At 35.6% G+C, this 25,679-nt stretch overlaps 7 protein-coding genes across 8 annotated transcripts in view; 2 read left to right on the top strand and 5 right to left on the bottom strand.

Moving 5' to 3' along the window:
• Positions 1-1,106: 1,106 nt before the first annotated feature.
• On the bottom strand, positions 1,107-3,910 carry LOC123314161 (solute carrier family 25 member 35-like). Its single transcript, XM_044899281.1, has 4 exons — positions 3,479-3,910; positions 1,927-2,489; positions 1,602-1,827; positions 1,107-1,552 (listed from the first exon to the last, which is right to left on the bottom strand). The coding sequence occupies exons 2-4, from the start codon at positions 2,407-2,409 to the stop codon at positions 1,335-1,337; spliced, it is 927 nt and encodes a 308-aa protein (XP_044755216.1). The 5' UTR covers positions 2,410-2,489; positions 3,479-3,910; the 3' UTR covers positions 1,107-1,334.
• A 134-nt stretch (positions 3,911-4,044) lies between these two features.
• Positions 4,045-5,898, bottom strand: LOC123314160 (solute carrier family 25 member 35-like). Its single transcript, XM_044899280.1, has 4 exons — positions 5,554-5,898; positions 4,891-5,114; positions 4,572-4,794; positions 4,045-4,509 (listed from the first exon to the last, which is right to left on the bottom strand). The coding sequence occupies exons 1-4, from the start codon at positions 5,783-5,785 to the stop codon at positions 4,223-4,225; spliced, it is 966 nt and encodes a 321-aa protein (XP_044755215.1). The 5' UTR covers positions 5,786-5,898; the 3' UTR covers positions 4,045-4,222.
• Positions 5,899-8,807: 2,909 nt separating this feature from the next.
• LOC123314555 (transmembrane GTPase Marf) lies at positions 8,808-13,860 on the top strand. Of its 2 annotated transcripts, none has more exons than XM_044899903.1 (9): positions 8,808-9,027; positions 9,598-9,859; positions 9,932-10,152; positions 10,206-10,505; positions 10,598-10,705; positions 11,329-11,615; positions 11,674-12,231; positions 12,284-12,686; positions 12,986-13,860. In XM_044899903.1, the coding sequence occupies exons 2-9, from the start codon at positions 9,652-9,654 to the stop codon at positions 13,196-13,198; spliced, it is 2,298 nt and encodes a 765-aa protein (XP_044755838.1). In that variant the 5' UTR covers positions 8,808-9,027; positions 9,598-9,651; the 3' UTR covers positions 13,199-13,860. The 2 variants fall into 2 exon arrangements, with proteins under 2 accessions (XP_044755838.1, XP_044755839.1); XM_044899904.1 differs by lacking the exon at positions 8,808-9,027 and adding an exon at positions 9,501-9,522.
• Positions 13,849-16,356, bottom strand: LOC123314558 (radical S-adenosyl methionine domain-containing protein 2-like). The gene is made up of 5 exons (XM_044899909.1): positions 16,015-16,356; positions 14,865-15,085; positions 14,639-14,802; positions 14,386-14,575; positions 13,849-14,293 (listed from the first exon to the last, which is right to left on the bottom strand). The coding sequence occupies exons 1-5, from the start codon at positions 16,274-16,276 to the stop codon at positions 14,129-14,131; spliced, it is 1,002 nt and encodes a 333-aa protein (XP_044755844.1). The 5' UTR covers positions 16,277-16,356; the 3' UTR covers positions 13,849-14,128.
• A 318-nt stretch (positions 16,357-16,674) lies between these two features.
• Positions 16,675-18,783, top strand: LOC123314557 (inositol-pentakisphosphate 2-kinase). The gene is made up of 6 exons (XM_044899906.1): positions 16,675-17,212; positions 17,300-17,496; positions 17,556-17,614; positions 17,825-17,992; positions 18,047-18,457; positions 18,541-18,783. Exons 1-6 carry the CDS (start codon positions 16,873-16,875, stop codon positions 18,698-18,700), a joined length of 1,335 nt encoding a protein of 444 aa, XP_044755841.1. The 5' UTR covers positions 16,675-16,872; the 3' UTR covers positions 18,701-18,783.
• Positions 18,784-19,116: 333 nt separating this feature from the next.
• On the bottom strand, positions 19,117-21,291 carry LOC123314556. Its single transcript, XM_044899905.1, has 7 exons — positions 21,063-21,291; positions 20,902-21,000; positions 20,636-20,845; positions 20,308-20,525; positions 20,038-20,256; positions 19,713-19,843; positions 19,117-19,662 (listed from the first exon to the last, which is right to left on the bottom strand). Exons 1-7 carry the CDS (start codon positions 21,228-21,230, stop codon positions 19,268-19,270), a joined length of 1,440 nt encoding a protein of 479 aa, XP_044755840.1. The 5' UTR covers positions 21,231-21,291; the 3' UTR covers positions 19,117-19,267.
• An 896-nt stretch (positions 21,292-22,187) lies between these two features.
• LOC123314539 overlaps positions 22,188-25,679 on the bottom strand; it is a 74,107-nt gene continuing 70,615 nt past the window's right edge. Inside the window, exon 10 of the mRNA XM_044899878.1 lies at positions 22,188-23,883. Within this exon, the coding sequence (XP_044755813.1) occupies positions 22,980-23,883 (904 nt within the window). The 3' untranslated portion in view covers positions 22,188-22,979. The remainder of the gene's footprint in view (positions 23,884-25,679) is intronic.

The raw sequence follows: 25,679 nt of genomic DNA on the forward strand, positions 1-25,679 counted from the left end.
AACTTTAGGTTGGGAGAAAATTTACGACCTTTTAAAATTTTTTTCAGTTAAGGAAAGATGATAGTCGGAGTCAAATCTGGTGAATAAGGGGGGGTTTAGTAATTCAAACCTTAAATCACGAATTTTTTGCATGGCAACATGAGATTCGTGTGCAGGGGCGTTGTCCTGCAAAATCAAAACACCTTTGGATAGCTTTACGCGTCTTTTCTCTTTTATTTTTTCCTGTAGAGTGGTCAGTAATGTCGAATAGTAATCTCTGGTGATTGTTCTACCCTTATCCAAAAAATCAATCATGATTACTCCATGGCAACCGCAAAAGACTGAAGCAAGAACTTTTCCAGCAGATTTTTGTACACGAAACTTCTTAAGTCTTGGAGAACCAGAGTGTCGCCATTCCATCGATTGTTGCTTTGTTTTTGGATCGTAGAAATGTACCCAAGTCTCATCCATAGTAACAATTCGGTTTAAGAAGTCTACATCGGTGTCAAATCGAGCACATCTCAATTCCTCCAAATGGGAACATATAGCAATACAGAAATGACAAATACTTGGGAATTCGTAACCAGAATATTGTGTATTTATACGATGCTTGAGCGTAAAACCATTGGATAAACCAATCCTCAGAACGGAAATTTCAATTATTCCTTGGATATAATTTGCGCCTTACAATAGGCTTTCAACAATACAATGGTTGGTTTCCTCAAGTTTAGGATGAAATATCCCCATGTAGCATATTTTCCTCATGATCTAACTAGTTGAATATCTATTAGATATCCAATAGACATTTTTACCGATTCTCCAACTATATACAACTTAATTATTACTTCTTTTTTTGCATTCACACCTGCATCATCAGAAAATACTTTTGAATTTTCTCAATACATAGATGGTTTTCCAGTAGAATACAAAATAAAACAAGAAATTTCAACATTATGATGAAGAACAAATCTATAGATCATGCTCTATTCATGCTTCTGAGCAGAAATATTTCAAGAAAATACTCATATGGAATAGCCCTGATGTGATGCAATGATATATTCTTCAATCTTAAGAGATCCCATGAAGTTTTATAATAGCAGATGTAAATGAAGAAATATACCTATATCTAAAATCTGAACTCATTTATTTCGGTACATAAACTGTGAAAAAACTCTGATTTTTATAAAATTAAAATATGGATTTGCTCTGTTGTACTCGTTCTAATACATAAAAGATTTTCAATCAAACTGAAAGACAATTTTCAATTCGTAATCCATCATTAGTTTGACTGTCGTCAACCATATGTATTCAACACTTTCATACTCTTCAAATCAAATCTTTAATTGAAGAAAACGTTAAACTGCTGTCTCCAATCTCTTCGAACTCAAGTATTTCATGTGTAGGTCTCTCAATAAGTCCCAAAACACTAAACACAATGCACCGTGTGGCGCTAGCCTCATATAATTTGGTCCAATTCCCTTGTAGAATCCCTGAAATCCTTCCGCCCTCCATATTTTCAAGAAACAGTCGCCAAGCCCCTTATAAAGAAGACCTTTACCGGAAGCGTCAACACCTGGAAATATTGTACGTGACTACAGAACTTTTAAGAGTGAAACACCCACCTTGATTGTAAAGTCTGGTTGACACCAAGTCAAATGGGGTGATTGCTACTGTCTGGAAAATGGTACTGACGAAACCAGCACTGATGGAAGCAAGCAAGGGATTGGTCCTCATTGGCTCGTATTCTTTAAGCATGTCTTTGGTTACAGCGAAACTGGTGAGTTGGGCAGAAGATCCTACGAGTGCCCTTAGCACTGTTCCAGAAACTCCCCTCCACAGTCCTCGTATCTGAAGACAATCGGAATTCGAAATGATAGGTTTTCAAGGCTACTGAACAATTCACACAAGGCTAATGCATTTACCAGCCAAGCCTAATCAATAACTCACCCCTTGAGCACTGTATATACTCCTCACAGCAACCAAAACACCTTGGTGGTGATGCTGATGCCCTACTGCAATTTGCCGAGCAGCTTGGGACTGCAACTGTGTCTTAATCATGAAAAGAGGACTTCCTACGAATGCTCCAGCTGCTCCTGTCGACGCACTGGCGATAAAACTCCTATACATTATGGTTTTCCCCTTATCGTCCGTCAAATAACCTTCATCTTGAAGCAGTGAATACAGTCCTAACCTAATACTATTCCTCAATGAATGCAGCATGAGAGCAGCCCCTAAACCTTTTTGAAGACCTCGGATTCCTTCGTTTTTGGCTACCACGTAAGCTGCATGAACAGTGTTCTTGTAAAAGACCGCATGTTTGCCCTTGGCTTGAAGTTCACCCTGTAGCTGCATCCTGGTCTTCAGTACGTCGAAAGGGTTGCTAAATAGGGCGGCTCCGGAGGCTGCTAGGCCTCCTATGATGAAATCCATGTCGTAAGAATGCCTATGTCCTTTTTGGATGCGATTCTGAATGGTTACCTCACTTTTTTCGTATAATGGTGTCCCATTTTCTGCAAAATGAAGATTTTTGAGGAGATTAAGGCATTTTTTGCCTCAATATTCATCATAATTTCTACGAAATTTGAGAATCCATCTGTTCATTTGAGATCTCAGTACATTTGAAAGAACGCGACACAAAAAACTCGTTATTTGATTACTTGAAAACTAATTGAACTAAATGTGTCATGATTTTAGCGAAAAATAATTCGAATTTTAAGAATCCAGCGTCAACTCTCGCATTGTATCTTTCAATTCCCAATATTTGCATCTCAAGATCGGCTAGAAGCTGACAGAATTGTTATATGATGCAGTTCTGTTGAGATAAGCTTATTTTTCAAAAAAAAAGTTTTTGATTATTGGTTTGAAGACGTGAGAATTTACCTACCTTTCATGAGATGCATCTCGCGCAAATATTCGAATATTCGGGTTGGAATCAATGTAGATCCCAGTCCGGATCTGTACATTGTTGACGGAACAAGATTAGAGGTATCTTTTATTTTAATATTATCAATGATCTATCCGTAAATATGAAATTAGGGCGAATTTATGAATTGTTAGAAAGTACAGCACAGATACTATTTCAGAAGTATACACCAAAAACGATACACGGTGTCTTTGCTAACATTGCAACACGAAATATCAAAAAATTAACTTTCAAAATATTTTCATTAGCAATCTATTATCTACTCATGAATCTAATCTGAAGGAGTAAGCAAAATACTAAAAAACCTCATGAAAGAAAGCGACAAAGATGTAGTATATTTTCTTTTTGTGCATTGTCTCCAAAAATAGATTACGTGTTCAACCTTAAATGAACTCTTTTGTTAGTGAATGAGGAAAGCAGGTCATGAAACTTTATGACAGGATTGGATAAGGAAAAAGGAAAGGTTGAATAAAAAGCAAATCAACGTCACATGGTTTTTAATGCGTGAGGAAACTCACAAAGATGTTACAAGCTGAGAAATACAATATTAATGCACCCAGAAAACTAACTACTCACTGTAAAGTAACGTTATACGAATGGGAAAACTCTGAAACTGAAAGCTCTTGATCGAGCTTTAGGGAGGTTATGTTCAATTGTGATTCAGCAACAGTAGCAGACCAACAGATTGAACAGGTCTCGTTTACCTATTCGGCGACACTGGTGTGGAGATTCCCTGATAGAAATAGCACCGCATGCGCTACGGTGATCAGGGACGTAACAGGATATTTGGCATATTGTCGGAAAACATCGGAAAAATGAAATTTTCATAAACTATAAGAGCATGGCACCAAGGTCTTAGAAAAAAGAAATTTAAACTGAAGTTATCAGCACCCAGAAGAAATTTCACAAATTTTTCTGTCGGTGGTAACTCAACATATTACTCAAAAACCGCCGATGCTAAAAATTTGAGAGTTTAGTCCTAAAAACGAAGCACTTTGAGCTATAATTTTCTTTCTTCAAATTTCCTCTGCTACAATTTCTCTTCAAGTTGTTAAAAACTACCTGAAAATTCGGAATTTTTGTGGTCCCTTAATTTTTTTCATTAGAGTAGTTGTTAATCGTAACTTTTAATGAATAAAAACTAACAAAAAATATGTTTTATTGAATCAGTGGATTCAATATTCAATGAGAAGGTATAAGTAATAAACAACAATATTAAAATAAATAAATAATATAGATCTTAACAAATATATCACACAAAAATAATAACAATTACATTTGCATTGAACTGCAAAACCAATACTACTTTGCCTTCATCGACTACCAATAAAGTTCACATGAGTTTGGATGTACTACTTTTTCGACGAAATGTTCGTTATACAAACTCAAATTTGGACTATATTTATCATGAATCTCACAGTTATTGTCGTAGAAATCTTTCAATTGCTCCCAAAATACCAGACACAGCACTGTATGTGGTCCAAGTTTCATCGAAAGTGGCCCTAAGCCTCTGTAAAATGGTCTTAGACCTTCTTTTTTATAAGTCTTCCTCAGGCAGTCCAAAAAACCGTCGTAGACTTGTTGGGAATTCTGTTTTGGATTAATTGCTGAAAGGATAGAAATGTTTCTTTTTAACCAGGCTAATCACCAGAGATTATTGAATATTCACCTTGTTTGTAAAGTTTTGTAAGAACGGCATCGAAGGGTGTCATTGCAAGACTTAAAACTATACCAGCTATTGAACTGGCAAGCAAAGTCGTAAGCATTGGAAGCTCCTTGAAAGTATCCAGCTTGTTGAAATTTTCCCTTGCGATGGCAAAGGAAGTCAACTGGGATGTTCCAATAAATGCTCTAGGTAGAGAAGCAGTTGCTCCTTTGAAGAAACCACGAAGCTGTAAAAAAATAATAATAATAACTTCATCATCATCATCCTCGAACAAAATATTGAATAAATTTTGGAGAATTGTGGCAATTTTCTTTGAACTCACCCCTTGGTCCCTATATATTCTTGCAGCAATTTGAGAGTACGAATTCTTGTCAGATTTTTTCTCTTGTTTGTCGAGTTCCATGTGAGTTTTGACGAGGTAGAAAGGAGAGGACATGTATTGACCTATGAGTCCACCAGCAGTACTTGAGGCCATACTCATAGGCACATTCACTTCTCCTGAAGAGTTTGTTGTATAACCCCTTCTCTGGGAAAATTGATATGTCCCTAGAAGAGAAAATATTTTCCTTACGTTCCCACAAATACTGCGCCTATCAAGTTTATAAGACTAGAACTTGCAATTAACTTTTTTGTTACTGAAAACAAGCGAGCAATAAACTGAAGCCAACTTCGATATTTTCGAATCTATCTACACTTAATCCGTTAGATTAGATCATAGGATGTCAATATACAATCGTAGAGAAAATGCTTCTGAACGTAAAAAGTTCTCAAAATCTCTTGAACGTAGTAACACTATAAATGGGTTCTGTGAAGGAGTCTGGATTGTAAAACATGAACTGAAAATTTTTTGAGTAGGTATAAAGTTTTTGGATTCTAGATTCTGAAAGAGTTCTAGATGTTAAAATTTAGCCCAGAAGTTGAGAATCGCTGGTCAATTGAATTGAAACCTTGAATGTTTGTTCAAATAATTGTTGATGGGGCTTACCAAGTTTCATCCCATAACTGGTGAGATGGGCGAGAATAGCTGGGGACAAACCATTCTGTAATGATTTAACGCCATTGCTTCTAGTCACTAGATATCCGGCGTGTATAAAATTTCGATATTTTCTATTAACCGGACTTTTCTTGTCCAATTCCATGTGATGTTTCATCACCTCCAAAGGATTCGTTAATATACCCGCACTCACAGCAGCCAGACCTCCAATAACAAACTCCATGTTTGTTCAGGAATTCTACTTCGAGTGGAGGTTCTCTATTTTCTTCTGACTCTATCGTATGCGATGTCTATTCTTTAGGATCGAGATGAAAAGTGGTAAACTGGAAACTGACAGGTTTTTCCGGCCTTTATATAGCCATATTCAGTCCTAATACGAATAGGTAATAGTGGGAGTATCACTGACTTTTTATCGTTCGTAAATTTTCGCTATCTATTTTTTCCCAGACAACAATTATGATTCATTTGCTCAACACGTGCCTCACATTTTGCACTTTTGTATCTATCCCAACTGGAAGATTCCCTAGCTTCCTTTATCTCGGAAAGAATGCTCCTATATTGCAGTTCTGGACTTTTCCACCTCATATTGATAATTCATCCAGATGTAATTTGGTGATGTATTACTTGGGATTGAATGAGGGTTTGTTTTGCTTTCATTGTGATCTACTAGCTCTTTTCCACTGATGCGTATTGATTAATTAATTTTCCACAAGGATTCAACCATTTTGTTTTTACAATATATGTATGAACAATAACATAAGAAAATGTCGATGAACCTTTAATAAGTCAGCAATAAAATAATTATGTAGGCGGAATATCACTGTAATGAAATCATAGCATGTATAGCACATTTTCAATACCTATATCTGCCTTCAACAACAGTTTCATTTTGTTCAAAATCTCAGTTTTATATTATTAATATTAGATACTAATAGGTATGTTTCAGTGATGGAACAATTGGCAATATTATCACCATTTCGCTATTCTTTTAAAAGTGGGAAGATATATAGTTTTACTCTATAATATTTAGTACTAAGGACCATTCTCCTATTTCACTTGGGAGTACATAAACAATTCGAAATCGAATATCTTTCAGGAATATATATATATATATATATATATATATATATATATTCTAATCGATCTTTATCTCACATACGTCTTCCCAAAAATCGAACAGTTTTATGTGTATAGTAGGTACACTACTCCAAAACTGACAGGGGATCGCGTATGAATTCCTTTTTATTCCTATATAGCTTTCATCAAAGTATGTGTTTCTTTGTTATACAAACCTGAAATAGCTCATATTTTCAAATGGAAAGTCTTTATTCTTTCATATATCAACAAAGCATACTCTGGTATCTGATCAAAATCACAAGATCAGTGATCCAAACTGTTGAGAGTGTTGATTAGAGTTATTATTTGACACCATCGTATTCTTCTGAGTAATACCCGAATGAAATACGGCTCTGGAATTCGAAAAACAAACCAAAACATTCCCTAGCTCCACCCTGATCTTCATACTAGACTTATGTATTATTCCATATGAGATAAATCCCTGCTACAATTCCAAATAATCCTGGATAAACTTTCCAAACAAATTTCCATACATTCAGTTCGTACTGAAAACAGAAAGTGAGAACGCCAAATTATGATGATTCATTCATAAAATACTTTAAAAGTCTTCGGGTTCAAGTTATAGGTCGACGAGAAACATTCCCAGACATGAAATGTAATAGATTCGCGATAAACCCTAATTAAACAGATAAAATCATCGATTGCACTTTGACACCTAGAATTGGTTCGTCTGGAGATTATTTTTTTCACTCTCTCATAGGATGTCTGCCAGGAAGAAATCCTTGATAACGGGTGTTTAAAAATCACGATGAGAAGCGTGTCGATTTTCATGGCCACTAGGATGAGCTTTATCGCAATTTGGTATATTTACAAAAACAGAAGAAAGTGAGTGTGGAAACTCTCATCAGGGTATTTGTCTATTGAGAATAATACATATTTCGAATCCTGTTCAAAAATTGATAATAGTAGCCTATAATGAATATCCTTCAAAGATTTTGAACACATTCCTTCGAGGATTCTTCGAAGAACCATCAAAGGGTGCTTTTTTTGAAAAAACAACCTGAATGATTCAAACCAGCTCATTGTGTTTTTCTAAAATTTTGCGAAACATTCACGTTATGGATGATACCTACTCCAGTTCTAGGAATTCAAGAAAAATATCAATTGTTCCACATGCCACAGACGAAAGAAGATTTAGATTACACAAGTAGTTTGTTTCCATTTGCTCAGACACTCCTAATCAAACTAGATCATCGCCAAATATCACTAATCTGTATCTTTCGAAAAAACTTACTATATATCATTGTTTACAGGTGAGATACCTATAAAATTCAGGAAAACCCCTATGCTCTCATTGCAATTTTCCAGCGAAGAACTGAGGATAAAACGTAATAAGATAATCTCTGGATTATATTGGTGGCTCATATCTCAGTTGTCTGAATAAGGAAGGTCATTAAAAAATCAATAATTCTCAATTTGGAGACATAAAAGTGTAGATTCTTATGTAACGTAATTTTTTACAAGTTTGAGTAACCGACAAACATATACATAATTATAGCCTCAACCACAAACTAACATTTCGTTAATCATTTCTGTTATATTACCAAACAAACTTAGGCGTTATTGTTTGCTTAAAAACCTCATCCTCATGTCATTTCATAACATCTTGAATATTCTCCTCCGCAGCATATTTCGAAAGGTGATGCATGTCTTCGCTAAATTAACCAAATGATGCATAGTATGAAATTTAGATCTATCTACAGGCCACAATAAGGTTTAAAAGTCTAAGACATTTTTTGATCAAGTAAAGATAACTAAAAGAATTTCCTTTTTCGTTTGTACACACTAAATACTGAAATATTATTCTCGGAAGCAACACAAATCATTCTCCCCTCATAGTCTCGTTTTGAAATTATGAGTTAATTTGTATTTTGTGTTGCCTATACAGCTGCAAGATTTTTAGAAGATAAGTGGGCAGAGAATGGACACCATATTATAATGAATATTAGTTGAAATATCGCAGAGTGTATTGCAAAACATGAGAGAAGAGCAATGAAATATTTTTTTTCATAAAAGTCGAAGACATCTGTAAATTCAGCGTGAGGACCATTCACCAAAGTAAAACTGCTTTCTTTGGCATGATGATGACGTCTCTCAAATGTCATCGAAAGAAGTTAGGTTAAGAGTAGGTTGTCAAATGAGGAAAACTCGTGTATTTTTCGGAGATGAAATTTATTCGTTACGCAATCATAACAAATAATATTTACAGCGGAAATTAAACCCTTGGAAATATCCTTTATCCCAAATATTTCGAAATAAAAACTTGGTAAAAACAATTGATCAAAATCCCATGACATTGTCATCCTAATAACAATTTGGAAAACTCAAGTAAGCATATTTCTTGTTGATGATAAAATATAACAGGATATTGCCATACTGAAGTTAGTATATTATCTTTTGTGAGGAAACTCATATCATATAATATTTTAGGATTGACACGAAATGTCTAAGGAAGAACAGGTTAAAAAGAATTTTGTCTTAATGCATGTTTATTGCAATGAGCTAAAATTAGAATTGAGCTGAATCTCCTGTCAATTTTTGTGATGTAATACTGTTTATCGTTAACTGAAGAAGTGAACCCTTCTGTTATTTTATTCCTTGAACTGTCAACTCTCAAGTGAAAAAATTGGTACCACTCGGCAGAAGAGAAATATTCACATTGATTTGAACATGAAAAAGTTTCAGTTGACTTCTATTCAATATAATAAAAATAGATTTCTCAATAATTAATTTTTGTCTACTTCTATTTCTGTTGAATATATCAGAAAAAACTGGGTAGTTCTTCATACATTATATTGAATATTAGGTTATGTGTCACTGATTGTCAGTATCTGATCAAATGTGCTTTTGAGGCTTCCCTATGTTGCTGTATAATAGCTAAGAATTTTTCTGTTTCAGTTTCTGATTGTCGCATGGTAGATATTTGAAACCTAATCCACCTGCACGACTGTAATGGCTGCTTACATAAATCGCACAATATCTTTGATGTCTGGGGATGGACCCCACAATAGAACCATAGCTCCTATAGTGGATCCCAGAACTACCAGGCAGTTGACTGATAATTCACCTTTACAGATTTTCGTTAAAGCCAAAAAGAAAATCAATGATATCTTTATAGAAATTGAGGACTATGTGAAAGATACAGTCGAGTATATGCACGGTATGAAAAGAATATCATGAATTATTGGATTTTGCTGATTTGTTCTTCCATTTGTTGTATTTTTGTTTTTAGAGATCGAAAAACAAAAAGAGATTGTAAACTCTGAAAAAGTCAAACAAACCGAGGATTTTGTGAGCAGGGTTCATGGTATCAGAGATGTACTCAGCAGAGATCACATGAAGGTTGCATTTTTTGGCAGGACATCGAATGGAAAAAGCTCTGTCATAAATGCTATGTTGAGAGATAAAGTACTGCCAAGTGGAATTGGACATACAACAAACTGCTTCCTGCAGGTACTCTTTCTTGCCATGAAAATAACAAATTGCCTACAGCTCCTTCTGTTAAGGTTGAAGGTTCTCCAACAGATGAACCATACCTAATCCTCGAGGGTTCTGAGGAACATTGTGCGGTTGATTCAGTAGGTCAGTTAGCTCACGCTTTGTGCAAGGAGAAACTGAACGAAAACCAACTGGTACGAGTATTTTGGCCAAGGAACAGATGCTTGCTCTTGAGAGATGATGTTGTATTTGTGGATTCGCCAGGTGTTGATGTCACACCGAATCTGGACGAGTGGATCGACAAGTACTGTTTGGATGCGGACGTCTTTGTGTTGGTTGCTAATGCTGAATCCACACTTATGGTTACGGTAAGTAATATTCATCATAAGGAAAATTCAGAGTATTATTATCATTATACAGATATTGTGTATATATTCCATCTTTTCCAAAAAATTTTCAGGAAAAAAATTTCTTCCACAAAGTTTCTACTCGTCTGTCCAAGCCGAACATTTTCATTCTCAACAACAGGTGGGATGCCTCTGCAAATGAGCCTGAATATCTAGATCAGGTAAGTAGCCAAGGGCAAATTTATTTCATTTTATTCATGCTTTGTATACAAGGTTTATACATAACAAGCGCCTATAAGATCTACAGGAGCTGGCGCTTGTTACAAAGAACATTACAATTTTTTTATTAGTAGAAGCATCCTGATTCATCCTTGTAAACAATGAAAAAGTACATGAAACTATATTTGAAGAAAATATCTCACATTTTTTGTTTGCCTTGCAATGCTTATTTGACCTTTTTTCACATAACTTTATACATATTTGCTTTTCACCTTCTTCAAGATACACATATAGAAAAGCAAATAATCTATGCTTAAGGCTTTCACATTATGTTTGTAACTTAACTTTTGATGTAATAATGAATATATTTTTACATAAGCTTTGCAACGAACAGGAAGAGGTGAGTTTCATTCATTTCATTCTGAAAAAATGCTGAAAAAACTAGTCAGGTCTAGAAAAGTAGTGAATTATTCGAAATCATGTATTAACAATAGGTTTTTTATCTTAATTTGACTATAAATGAAGAACATACTAAAAAAATTACAAATTTTGAAAAAATCTGGGAAACACGATTCTTGATAATGTCGAATACTGCTGTTTCTTGAACATCTTCTAATTACCACAGGTGAAGAGGCAACATCAAGACAGAGCTGTTGATTTTCTGGTCAAAGAGCTCAAAGTGTGCTCCCAGAAAGAAGCAGACGAACGTATCTTCTTCATATCTGCGAAGGAAGCCCTCCAAGCTAGATTAGCCGAAAGGGGTCAGACGGCCACGACTCCTTTCACTGAAGGATTCCAAACCAGATATTTCGAGTTTCAAGATTTCGAAAGGAAGTTCGAAGAATGTATATCGAAAAGCGCGGTCAAAACGAAGTTCGAACAACACTCGCAGAGGGGTAAACTCATAGCCACGTGAGTTGGAAACCGATGGAAATTGATTAATTTTTGGTAACCTACATTTTTTTTACAGCCAGTTGCGCGAGATTCTTGATAGTATATACAGCGACGCCCAGAAATTGAGGGATGATAAATTGAATAAGAGGAAAGAATTGCAGGATAAAATAAACTACACGGAGCAACAACTGATGATTATTACCCAAGAAATGAAACAGAAGATCCACCATATGGTGGAAGATGTCGAACAGCGGGTCTCCAAAGCCCTCAATGATGAAATAAGACGTTTGAGTACTTTGGTGGACGAGTTCAACCTACCCTTCCACTCTGACGCTTTAGTTTTGAACGTTTACAAGAAGGAACTTCATTCTCATGTCGAGGCGGGGTTGGGCTCTAACTTGAGGGCCAGATTATCAACGGCCCTAGCCATGAACATGGAGGCAAGCCAGAGGGAGATGACGGAGAGGATGGAGAGCATAATACCGGATAAGAACAAGGCCAACGCCTCCTTGATTCTACCCCGAAGACAACCGTTTGAGATTTTGTACAGGCTGAACTGCGATAACCTCTGCGCCGATTTTCACGAGGATTTGGAATTTAGGTTTTCCTGGGGTTTGACGTCTATGATCCAAAGGTGAGGTGTCGTGGTTGATTTTTCGTTTTTTTTTAATTTTTTTTCGATTCAGATTTGCTAGCGGTGGATCAGGTCTGTTGACGCTTAAGAACAAGAAGGACAGCCCCCATAATTCTATAGTGCCAAGCACTCCCACCGACATGGTGGATACGAGTAGACTTTTTTACCAGCCTTCCGTAGCAGACGATTGGTCTCTTATTTCAAGAATAGCGATGCTTGGAGTCAGTTCGCAGGGTACCATGGGCGGTTTACTACTGGCTGGTTTTCTCTTCAAAACCGTCGGTTGGAGGATAGTTGTTGTCACTGGTGGTATATACGGTTGTCTTTACCTGTACGAGAGGCTGACATGGACAAATAAGGCCAAGGAGAAGTCTTTCAAAAAGCAATATGTCGGACATGCGACCAGGAAGTTGAGGATGATCGTGGACTTAACATCTGCCAACTGCAGTCACCAGGTGAGTTGTAATAGATTGATTTTCAGGCTGCTTTCGAAGGTCAGTCTTTTTTCATCAGAAACTGGTCAAAATAAACTTTATCACCTATACAAAACTTTCATAATCTTTATATTTCGATTAATTTTACACCATGGCAGATAAAGATTCATTTGGGTAAAAAAAAATTGTAAAAAATTCAAAATAACTTGTTCGAAGCTGTCCCCATTAGTTTGATGTCCGCCTAGGGTTGTTTGACGCGATGGTTATTGCGCTGTTGCCAGATCGAAACAGAGTGGTAGATCCCCATTTATTCCTTGCAGGTTCAACAAGAACTGAGTGGTACCTTTGCGAGGTTATGCCACTTGGTGGACGAAGCTACTGGTGACATGGACACGCAATTGAAGAAGCTAGAACACGAGGCCGCCACCCTTGAAAACGCTGCCAGTAGAGCGAAAGTTCTTAGAAATAAGGCCAATTATTTGGCGCATGAATTGGAACTTTTCGAAGACGCTTATTTGAAAACTCACCATTGATGAGCGCGGTTGCATAGTAGTTTTTATATTGTTATATCATTAAGATTCAAATGTCTGAAGTAATAATTATTTATTGATTATACATTTCCGAAGAAAAGACTCTATTAAATCAATTATGACCAGGAATTATTTGGACATACAGATTAATTTAAAAAAACCAAATAAAACAATCTTAACTCATTGAAATATGATGAACAGATAATACATATTCTCGAAATTCGAGAGCTCTCAGTATCTTCTATCAAAATTCAATCACATATTCAGATAAGGTAAATAACATCTAACAAATGTTATTGTTACTCTTATTTCTATTCAAATGAATCAATTGATGAAAGTTACCATATATTTTCGAGTTTTTCAATATATTTCTAAATTTATCCCTATAAGGAACGAAAATTTTCAATCGATTATAGTGTGTTGTTGGATCTTAAATTTTTTTTAATAATCAGAATGTTGCATTGTTTACTATTCTCGCGATAATCTGAAATCGTTGGTTGATGATGAAAGAATTCATTCAACTATTCTGAATTAGATTTCTAGCTAGAAGTTGTTCGAAGTGAAAAAAAGTGATTGACAAAGAAAAATATACAAATAACTGAAATTTTCCCATCATTTGTGTATAATTAGTTTGTTGATGTAAATAAATGAAATTCTTGTTTTAATCAGTTTTATTGCAAACTCCTTAAAAAATACATATTTCATCAGTCTTCTTGGAATAATACGAAAAATAATGCATGAGGTAAGAGAATCTAGTCTAATGTAAACTAAAACAAAACTCAACTATGTTCCTAAGAAGCTAAAGAAATAATTAAAAAGATTGTTTAATTAAGTAATTAATGCCTTGACGTATTCAACTCAAGCTGAAATGAAAAATTGATATGACATGGACTTTTCTTCAGGTATTGTAGCATGTAGAACATCATCTGTCCATTACCAGTCCAAGGAATTGGCTTCTTTGGACCACTTATATATTCCACCTCTTTTTTTGAACATGACCTCGTCAAATCCAGAAAACTTCAAGGCGTTCTTCACGCCAATATCCAAAATAGATTTCGACGGGATTTTTGAACCGCCGCGACAGTCTAAGAATCTCATCTAAAAGTTATTTATAAATTAATTATTTTCTTACAAGGAATCCAGAATTTTTTTTTTTTGTGATATAACATTCATTTCGTGGAAAAACTCACATATTCGTCCAAAATCAAATAACTATTCTGCATTTTAACGTTGGATTCGGGAACCAAGCAAACAAGTTCTTGGTGGACTCTCAAAAATTTATCAAAGGTTTCATCATCAATGTAAAATTGCTCAGCATTTCTAAGAGCATCAGGTCCTGCATTTTCACCATCAATCAGAAGACATTGAAATACTTTCCATCTGAAAATTGAGTGGCATACTTTAGAAATTTGAAGGATAGTAGATAACAATCAACAAACATACCTTATTGGATTCAATTCTCTGATTTTTTCCACCATATCTTCATCGCAGTTCAAACTGTTAACCACTGTGTTTATTTTGAATAACACATTGTACTGAGAGCACCATTTCTTCACTTTATACAATTGCGCGATGTGATTTTTCGTTCCTTGTCCCCTTCCGATGGCCTATAATTAAAATAAATAATGGAAAATGGTGGGTTATGCTCCAAAAATTTATGAATACACACCTTGTTCGTTTCTTCGTCAAAAGAGTCGCATGATATAGCTAAAATATCCAAATATTTGCCATAATTTTTGAACCAATTCTCAGTTATCAAGGAACCATTGGAGACTATAGTCACTGACGCCAATTTCAAGTTTTGTTTGCAATATTTCACCATTTCTCCCAAATGATTGCCCTTCAGAGGCATGAACGGCTCCCCACCGCTGAAATTGATTTTTTCCATGCCTAAAAATATTGGTATTGAAGAAATTAACAAAGTATATAGGTATCGTCCTGAGTTCAATATTAAAAAATTGCGAATTCAGATGCTCTTTATTTGTAGTTAAGGAATGGATATCTTGTTGGAGACAAAGAAAATTGGGATGAGCTCTGAATAAGCAGTATATATTAAAAAAAAATTCCTCGAGAAGTAAATTGCAGACGTCTATATGCTATTACATATAATTTAAGTCATTAACTGTTGAGCGATATGTATTATATCAGCCTTTAATCATGGCCCTAATCTGAATTTGAAGGTCATTTCGTAAAATTTCTACTTTTTAGCCATGAATATTCACGTGTAAGTTGTTGCATTGGTGTTTATTCATATATCGTGAATTCCTACCAAATTGCATCATCGCTAATCATTCTAATCTGATCGCCTAAAAACGCTGCAAATGCGAAAGAATGCAAGTTCTTGGCTATATATCAAAGTTGATATTAATCTAAATATTGACTGAGAACTTTATTAGGTACTTTTAATAAAAATCCTATTCCTGCACTATAAATAAACCTACGTGTATTTTAATAATTTTTTATTTCAAATATTGAATTGTTATTCACACACGACAAGAACAGGCTCAGAAAACAACTTGATGTTAAAAATTGAGTATATTTTAATACTTAATGGTTTATTTGCGATTCTGAATTTATCAAAAGAAATTTCTGCATTTTTTCGGACTTTTTTTCTCAACAACGCAATTCTCCCTCAATGGAAAGTAAGTATGCTCCTTTGTATATTAATCCCTCAAGAAATTTAAAAGATGGAAGCAAAAAAGCACGTCTCTTGAATAAATATTTTCCAAATAATCGCAAGAACAGAAATAGGTTGCCTTGATAAAACGAAAGAGTAACTGTTACCCTTATTATTGCGCAATAATAATGTGAAAACTTACCAGCTTTTTTTAGCATCTTCAAACCAATAATCGCATTTTCTAAATCTAACATGAAAGAAGTTTTTGCCGTATGGAAGCAAAAACCGCAACTGTAATTGCATATTCTGGTGAAATGATAATTAACACTTTTTGGAATAATTTCTTGAGGTTCTAAAGAATGATTATTTTTCCTTGTTAATTGTAACGCAGGTTTTATTATATCCACGAGGAAAAGTTTCAAACGACTCCACCACATAACTGCGAATAATAGAAATTCTTTCATTTTAGCGCTGAAAAATTTCCAATAATTCACACTTGAAACTATGTATATAGCTTGCACACTTCGTGAAAAACAATGAAATACGAGATCATGCAACGATATTTATATCTAGGCAGAATATTAAGCGAATTTATAAATAGGGACTTCACCAGGTTCCGTAATTTTTCGAGATTTCCGTCATTTTCAATATCCCTTTTCATATCTAATCGATCAACGAGATTATGATTTTCTATTTACGATATATATTTTTTTTTATATAGACGTTGCATTTATTTCGCTGAAAAATCGATATTTGAAGACGGAAATTTCGAATTTCTGTATTTCCCCGCATCATTAATCCATAGCAGTCTAGCCAACGCAAATTTTTCTTAGTGTCTTCTGTTTGGCACTGCTGCGGATGGAACTGTCATAATAACCTAACCTATAACTTAACGTCAAAGTAATTAAACAAATAAAAATGTGAAACCAAAACTTGAACGGAGATACCAAGGCCAGTATAGAGAAGATTCAAAATGTGTATGATATTCAGTAATAGCTCATAATTGAACCGTTTATTGCGATAAATGAGTCATCAACCTATTTTTGTTTTCCCCTAAAAAATGGTTGAACTTGATTGTTTTAAGATACCAAACGATTGGGAATATAGGGGTGAAGGTAATTGCCATGTAGTGCTAGGGCTTCCTGCCTTGAAGAAAGTCCTTCGTATACGAAAAAGAGATAAGCCTAAGACTCTCCTTCAATGGCTGAGTTATATCTTTGAAAGTTTTTTGTGGTGGTTGTTCAATGTTGAAGTGGCTGCGGAATATAGAGATTTGCTCTTCTATTTGAACATAATGAGGCCTATGTTGGGGTATACTTACACTTCTGATGCGAAACAAGTTAAATTGTACCGGGAAGAAGTGAACCGAATTGAAGATCAAATATCAAAGCTACGACCAGGTAATGAGCCTAACAAATTTCATATATCTGTGTTTAATCATTGAATCAATTGTTGCTGTGGATTATTATATAAAACATGGAATTCAGAATTCAGGAAGCATAAAAAACTTCATTTTGGAAGAGCTACATTATTCCAAGATTTTACTATGTTGCCTTTTGAGCATTCAATGTTCGAACTGACTGAGCATACTTTTGCGATTGAGATTAAACCCAAAAAGGGTTGGACCCCATTTAGTGAAAGAAGTTTTCCGGAATGTATATTTTGTATGAATCAGTTCATGAAAGTGAGTATTTCACAAGATGTAGGTAATTTATGGTTCTACATTCATCACACTTTTTTTAGCTGAAAGGAAAAAAGATAACTAAAAGGAGTAATTATTGTCCAAGAGATCTTTTCTCAGGGTGAGTGTATAAAAAGTTTTCAATTTTTTTAATGTTTTCAAAGGAAGTGTTAGTTTATGTCCAAGTATGCAACATTTCTTGAAAGATTTATAGTATGAGAAGTTGGAATAGATTTTCTTGTAAAACAAATTCGTCGAGATTGAAGATTCAAAATAAATCATAAAGATTCAATATGATTTTGAACCATCTGTTGTATGATATTATTTTTAGAGATGAAATACGAATGATTAAAGCCATATTAGCCTTAGTGGATAATCCTCAGAATAATTTGTGTATTTTTAAAGATGGACAAAAAGTGTATGATGAGAATAGTGCCAAATGCGAGATTACTCCAGTATTGGAGGACCTGTTTCAGAATTATTCGGAGAAAAAAGAGGAGTAAGAAAAAAATATTTTTTTCGAAACAGGTTTTTAATATTGGATCATTTGAAGGTTACTAAGTGATTTTGCATATTTGCTATTCCAATGTCTCACCAAGCCTTTTGAGACTCAACCAGATTGTAGTGCAAAGTTATTCTGCAAATGGGACATGATAATACAGGGAGATTCTTTATCAAAAGGCTGTATTTTAGAAAAAATTTTATCTGTGCAAATGATAGATGTTGAAGGGACCTCTTATTATAACAAACTTTCGAAAGTTCAAAACTCTGAGTGGGGATATGTTGAAAATATATTAAAAAGTTTAGATCCCACTAAGTGTGTCAAATGTTCTTTATGTACTTTGTCAAACACTACAACAACAATGAACGAGGAACTTGTCTTGTCCTTGTATTTGATTGCTGCCATTGCAAATGATTGCTCACTTATGGTTACTTTGAAGAAGATCAGGACTGATAATAATAGGTATGGTGTAATTAAAAAAAAAATTTCAACCCAGAAAGAGATTTTATTTAAATAGGGATTTTTTAAATCAGTTCATTTTTCAGGAAGTGGTCTTCCATAGATAAAGTTGTACATTCCAAATTCGGTTCATTTTTGGTGAATGTTGGAGTGTTTGATTTGTATCCCAAACCAATGTCAACCATAAGAAAACATGTCTTAAGAAACAGACAGTTGTTAGAATTATATGAGATCATGAAGGAGTGATATGGTGTACTTATAAAATCGTATTTTTAATTGTTGATTATATTTTCGAGGTTTACAAAGATTAATACAGTTATATAAACATAGTAGTAGTTTAATTTTTTTGACACACCAATTACCTGCGATATAGTGGCCATTTTATTACCTGCGTATATGTTTGCCATTGTATTACCTGCGCATATGGCCGCCATTGTATCACCTGCGCATATGGCCGCCATTGTATGGAGTTCGAGGAAATAAAAGTTAAGATCAATTTTTCTCCATTATCATGATACCTTTGAATTTAAGTGCTTTTAAGGTTTCTCATAGTCTACGTCTATATCGCGAATAGTTCGGGATCATATATCAGTTCAAAATAGTCGGTCAAGGAAATTAATGGATATAGTAAATAGAGGGATGAATGCAATATCCTAACATAATTTGTTTTTTCATACTGAAAGCCCTAGAGCCCCAGAGTTATCTCTATTGATTTATCACAAGTGATAAGTTCATCGTACCTATCCTCAAATCACACAAAAATCTACAATATCACATTAGTATCGCTGGTTTGTCCTTGATCTTACGGCCTTTTTATGGCTTTGTCTTATCATCATGGGTTCTCAAATGCTTCCATAGATCAACCCTAGAATCACAAACTTTTTCGCAATGCTCACAAGCTAATTTTTTCTGATCGTTCACGTGTTTTACGTTGGTTTGTATGAGACTTTTCGTCCTTTCCTCTTGAATCATTTCTGAGGCATGTACTTTTTGTTTCTTATCACTATTTTTCATTTTCAAAGTAGGGGAGCGCTCAAGTGAACTTCTCCCTAACAAATTTCTTTGTTGACATTCTGAAGTGCCCCATCCTTTCATTGAATTCACGTTGAAAAAGCAAAGCCTTTTAACTACTTCACTCTCCCAATCTTTACTAATGTAGAAATGAGGAGAGTCTATCACATCCACCTTCACAGTATACGTTTTTCTTCCTGAAATAAGGGGGGTTTTGATTTTTTCAAGATGAGTATTTAGTTGTTACCTGCTTCAAGGGTGAAGGCATAATCTGATGGTAATTTTCCAGATTCGCCATGTTGATAGAGTTGGAAATCGTTGTAAGTTATAGGGTGTATTCTTTTCTCCTTGGCGCAGTAAACAAACCCCATTTTAAAACTGAAACAAGGACAAAGTAAGTAAGGATTAGTGCATAATATTTGGATCAAATGCAGGGGATTATGTTTTTGTCTATCTATTCATTTCAAATAGAGCGAAAAGTTAAAAGGAGGTTTTTGTCACAGCTTGAGGATAACACAGTTTGTGTCGATTTTTCTCTTTCTTATTTCATTAAAATGGCGCTGAATCAATACCTTGACATTGTTAAAGGAAAACAAAAATCTCCTACAGTAAATCTATCTCCATTTTCAGTAGAAAACATGTGTAAGTTGTATCTATGAACGTCCCTCCAATCGCCCTTATTTCCAAAACTTCGAATTCTATTACTATCCATATCTAAGTGGAAGGTTTCCCCATTAACTATCGCATACCCTTCAATACTTCCGTGTTGTTCGTACTGTGTTTGGCGATACCTGAAATATCCATGGTTAACATCGCCTTTGAAGAAGTTTGAACCTTCTTACTCTTTGAGCAACTGGAAATATTCCCCGCTCCATCTCTCAAGTGCTATGCATTTTGCAGTGGTGAGAGGATCTGAATCATCTCCGTAATTTATGATGGGAAAATTGGAGGTGTAGGTCATTTCTAGGTCTACTTCGAACGTTTTTGAGGGGATAGAGTTCTTTTTCATTTTACCCTGGTATTTTATTCTCCATATCTTCATGGGCTCTATGCACTGGACCTTGAATGTTATGAATACAAAGGTTTAGGAAACAGAGCAACTTTTACAACATCTCTTGAGTGAGATGTTATAATATTCAATCTTTATTGTAAATATTTAATGGAACCTACAGATAAACCCTCTGCTTCAAATCCCTCACAACTATCACTTTGGTACAAAGTGGTATCTGGCAATTTCGCACTCTCCAGTAGTCCAATCTCTTCATTATTAATTTTTATGTAAATATACCCATCAATTAGTTTGTCCTTTCTTCGTGTCATGCCAACAATCAGATGATTACCATCTTTATTAGCAGCATTGAAATGAACAGCATTTATGGCCTATAAAATAATTTTACTGATCAATTTTTAAGTCGAGCATTCTGAATTTTTTCAACCTGTTTATGAGGAGATAATTCTTGATTCCCCTCCAATTTTTCGTAGAATTTCAGTAAATCCTCTGGAGATTCGAGGGCTAATTTGATATTGTTAATCAGCTGAAAATAATGTGAATTTAACAAATTTTCTACCTGCAGTATAGAACTTTCCATATACTCACCTTTTTTATATATAATACAATGAACATCAGAGTTACTTTAAACCAGTAATACCCATTGGGTCTTTGGTAGACGTTGAAAATGGGTTCAGGATTATAATTCAACATATTATTCACTGCTATACCAATTATGGGGACACTTAAAATCAACAGATCAGTTATAACTTCCATATCTTGTTGGCATACACTAGTACTCGTTGAAACAATTTCAAGTTCAAGTATTGAATGCAATATTGATGCAAAAACATTGGATAAAGTGTTAATCTTATCATCAATAATAATAATAACTGTTCTTTATTGGTCATCGACCGAAGTCCTTCAGCCTTATCATCAATTATATTAAATTGATACATCAAGTGGCTTGGATAATGATGTTCACAATTATATTCAGAGCCTAGATAGGTCAAGTTATATTATTCGCACTCGACTTTGGTTCATTTTGATATTTGCGATTTTACCTAGAGGTTCCTCAACTTCTGGACTCATAAGTAAACAGGTAGGATCTCACCTGGCGCATCTTCTTGTCCTCCAATTGGAGCTTCACAATCTATTTCGGATTCTTCGACCAGTTAACCCTAATAGCCGATCGTGTGCTGATGTTGTAGCTCTTGCTCTTCCACCTAAATGTAAATGCTGCACTAGCACTAGTACGATAGCTATTCCACGCTCTACTTACTACAGGTTAGCTGAGTTTAATATTAGCATAAGCAACACAATAATTCTTCAATTAGGACGGCTTTTAAACGCATGTTAAACTTGTGACAATTGATACCACACAACACTAGATTAGTTGCAATAGCTCATATATTATCACACATGCTTGGAACACAAAAAATATCATAGACCTACAAGAAATGAGTTTATTGTGAATTTTTTCAATTAAGTGTCATAAGGACCATATTTTACGCTTGTGTATAATGCGCAAACATACTACTACTATGTACAGCAATACTGAAAATTCGATTCAAGTGCAAAGACTAAGTTTTCTCTTAAATATCCAGTACAATTTTTGAGCAGTTTATATCTGAGGAAAGTCTAGCCTAATTTCATCTGAAATATGCATTCCAAAAAGTCTTTCAGAGTCGTTCTTATATTTCTGGGATGGATTGGTAAATAATTACTTCGTCATAGTTGAATCATAGTAACTTTATTATATAACGCGATAAGTTCTCTCTCGAAAATGTTCAATAATAATATACAATAAATACCAAATATGCAAATCTATTGGTCCTAACAATCGAAAAATTACATACATCTTCTTTCAGACAATAATAAATAAGTTTCTGATTCAATATACATCGGCCAATTATAAAAAACAACTCAACCCTATTATAACAGCACTAAACAAATAATGGCTTTGGATAACATCATTTTTCTTGTTACAAAAATACTCGTTGCAACCAGTAATATCAGGTGAAATTTAAGTAACTTCCATACGAATCGAATACGAAAATAAGAAAACACATTAGAAATAATTTAGGGTAAAATCTTCTTGTTTCTTCGATTCATACTCTCTCCCTTATTCCAATTAACATAATTGGATGATAATTTATCACCTACACTCCAGACCCACTGACAACACACTTCAGTCCTCATTATTCAAAATTCATTTAATAATTAAAAAATAAAAGTTTTATACAAGTCGTAAACAGAATACAAAAACTATACAGTCAGAATAAAATTCACAACAAAAAAAACGCAATAAGATGGAATTCTCGGGCGTCAATCGCTTGGGATAAAATCTAATAAAGTTCGAAGTAAAATTTGCGACGTGGGTGTTTGAACACTCTGCGAAGTTGGGGAATGGTTGATTATTAAATGCCGCACTCAATCTCCAGCAGCGAGACGGAGAGACGCTAAAAATCCTCAACGTATCCAAAAATCACAACTCATCGGAATGCTGACTTAGAACAGTTGGTCTCATAAGGGTCCGCTGGAGGAACTGGTGCACTCGTCTTCTGAGTTACTCTCGGAGACCAGCGCTTCTCCGGCGAGGTGTTTCGGCCTGGGTAGAGGCTGAAGCCCCGTGTTGTCCCCCAACACTGAAGGCAGAGCAGGCAGGGTCAAATCCAGAACGTGATCGTCTAAAAAATCCAAATCAGTAACGTCCGCCTTCACGTTTCCAAGGGAACTGTCCAGCTTCTGGTTGGAATAGTGGTAGGGAGACGGCGAACTGCTGTTGTCCGACAAGTTAAAATCGGAAAAATCGTTGTCTGCGTTTCTCGATGAGACCGAACGCGATCTGTTCTGATATTCGATGGTTGACGATATCAGGGAACTGGCCGACGAGCTCTGGCTGAGCGGGTTACCCTTGTTCCTCGGCTTCTTGACTCCAGGCGACTTGGAAGGGGCGTTCCTGTGGTTCAACGAGTTCCTGAAACTCCTCCTGACCAACCTGGTGGCCACCACTTCGGGACTCTCGTCCAAATCCAACACGTACGACACAGAGTCGGACTTTTCCACCACGCCCTTGATTCTGGGGGAAAGAGGGGGAGATTCATCGTCTTCTATCGAATTCTTGGGCTTCTTCGGCTTTTTCCCCGAGTCCGGACCTGTGCTGCTCCTTCCAGTCGGGTAGAAGTTCTTGAAGGACATGTTCAGGCTGGTGTTGGAGCTGTACTTGTCGCTGTTGAAGCTCGAGGACAGGTACTGCTCACTCCTGTTGCTGATATCGTCGTTCGTTTGTTCCAGGATCTTGGTGATGACCTCTTTGTTGTGCTCCAGTTTGTATTGGAGCTCCTCGTTGCGCAGGGATATGTTCCTTTTCAGTTTGCTCTCCTCCTGGAGTAGCTGTTCTAGTTTCTTGTTTTCCGTCTGTAGTTCCCTGGAAACAAACAAAGATTTTTTTACAATGCCCTTCTATTCGTATTGTTTGGAAGGTCCTATGGCAGAACCACAAGTAGGAAGGATTACTTTAGACAGAGGGCATTGAGGAAGACAATACAAGACCCTGACTAAAGCACTAGTTGTGCTACAAATTGGTTGTCTCAAAGTGCCAATTTATTTTTGTGGTTTCAGAGAAGTTAGACATCAGCCCATAACATTCAGTTCATATCACTTTGAATTTTATACAAAAACCTTATTTTTACTGTGCTATTTATGTTAAATTATGTGTTAACTAAACAGCATCGAATGCTTTTGGAAGTTCATTGTAAGAATGCTTCATCTAATATACACTGTGCAAAAAAATTAACGCACATTATGGAAATCTCAAATTTATTCTACAACTGAAGGTGTTCTCAATGATAATTATTTTTATCAGAATTATGCATGCATATGTTATCCACTTTCAACGGTTTTCTTCAATACAGATGTTTTTTCCCAGCAGGAATAAAGAAAAGATGATATCATCAGATTTTGAATATATTGGCTCCAGTCTAAAATCAGTTATTCTCGATCAATTCTAGTGAACAATAGTATTTCTTTCGTTTGATTTTCTACACTCGATCGCTATGCAGCGCGAAACACGCAATTTGACCCAAGAGGAATGTGCCCAAGCTGTAGTTTTGCGAGAAGAATGGTGGACATACACAAGAATTGCAGAAAGGTTTGGAGTTACCAATACAAGTGTGTCCAGAATGTTGCAGCGATTCAGGGAGACAGGTATGAATGTCCGAAGACCAGGAAAGGGTAGACCAAGGGTAACAACTGCCATTCAAGAACGTTACTTGAGAGTTTCTTTGTTGAGACAACGGTTGAGCAAACTCATGAGGAGCAAATTAGCACTCAGACAATAAGAAATCGCCTCAGAGAATATGATCCAAGGCCTCGTGTCGCGGCAAGAGGCCCAGCTCTTACCCCAGCCCATCGAAGGGCGTGTTTGGATTTTGCGAGAGAGCATATCCATTGGGAAGAGGCCGATTGGGAAAGAGTTCTCTTCACAGATTTGTCTAGATTCTGCCTCTACCATTGTGATCGACGTTCCCTTGTATACAGACGTCCACATGAAAGATATGCTCAGTGCAATTTCCTGAATACTACTAGTTTCGGGGTAGGATCGATTATGATATGGGGTGGAATATCTTTGACTGCTCGCATAGACCTAGTGGTCGTTGATAATGGAGCTATGAATGCTGATAAGTATATAAGGAACATTCTTGAGGAGCATGTAGTGCCATTTGCCCCATACATTGGTGACAATTTCATTTTTATGGACGATAATGCCAGACCCCATCGTGCGCGCATCGTTCAGGAGTACCTTGAAGAGGTTGAAGTCTCTCGAATGGAATGGCCAGCAATAAGTCCAGATCTCAATCCGATTGAGCAGGTTTGGGACAACCTCAATAGAAGGCTGAGAAGTTCAGAAAATCATCCAGCTACGCTTAATGACTTAGGAATCCAACTCGGAGAAATCTGGGAAGGATTAGATCAGAACATTTTAAGATCACTCATTTTGAGTATGAACCGTCGCTGCCGAGCTGTAATTAACGCAAGGGGTGGAAATACCAAGTATTAAATCACTTATCAGCATTTCAGTATTTTGAAAATTGTTCATTTCTCTTCTTTCACATAGGATTCGGTGAAATCTTGAATTTTTCTTCCATTTAATGTGTCTTGTTTCGTTCAAAACCTTCCCGAGAGAACATAAAAAATAAGTTATAAAGTCAATGTAGAGTTAAC

Source organism: Coccinella septempunctata, chromosome 5 (genome assembly GCF_907165205.1).
Source record: "Coccinella septempunctata chromosome 5, icCocSept1.1, whole genome shotgun sequence".
Classification (NCBI taxonomy): domain Eukaryota; kingdom Metazoa; phylum Arthropoda; class Insecta; order Coleoptera; family Coccinellidae; genus Coccinella; species Coccinella septempunctata.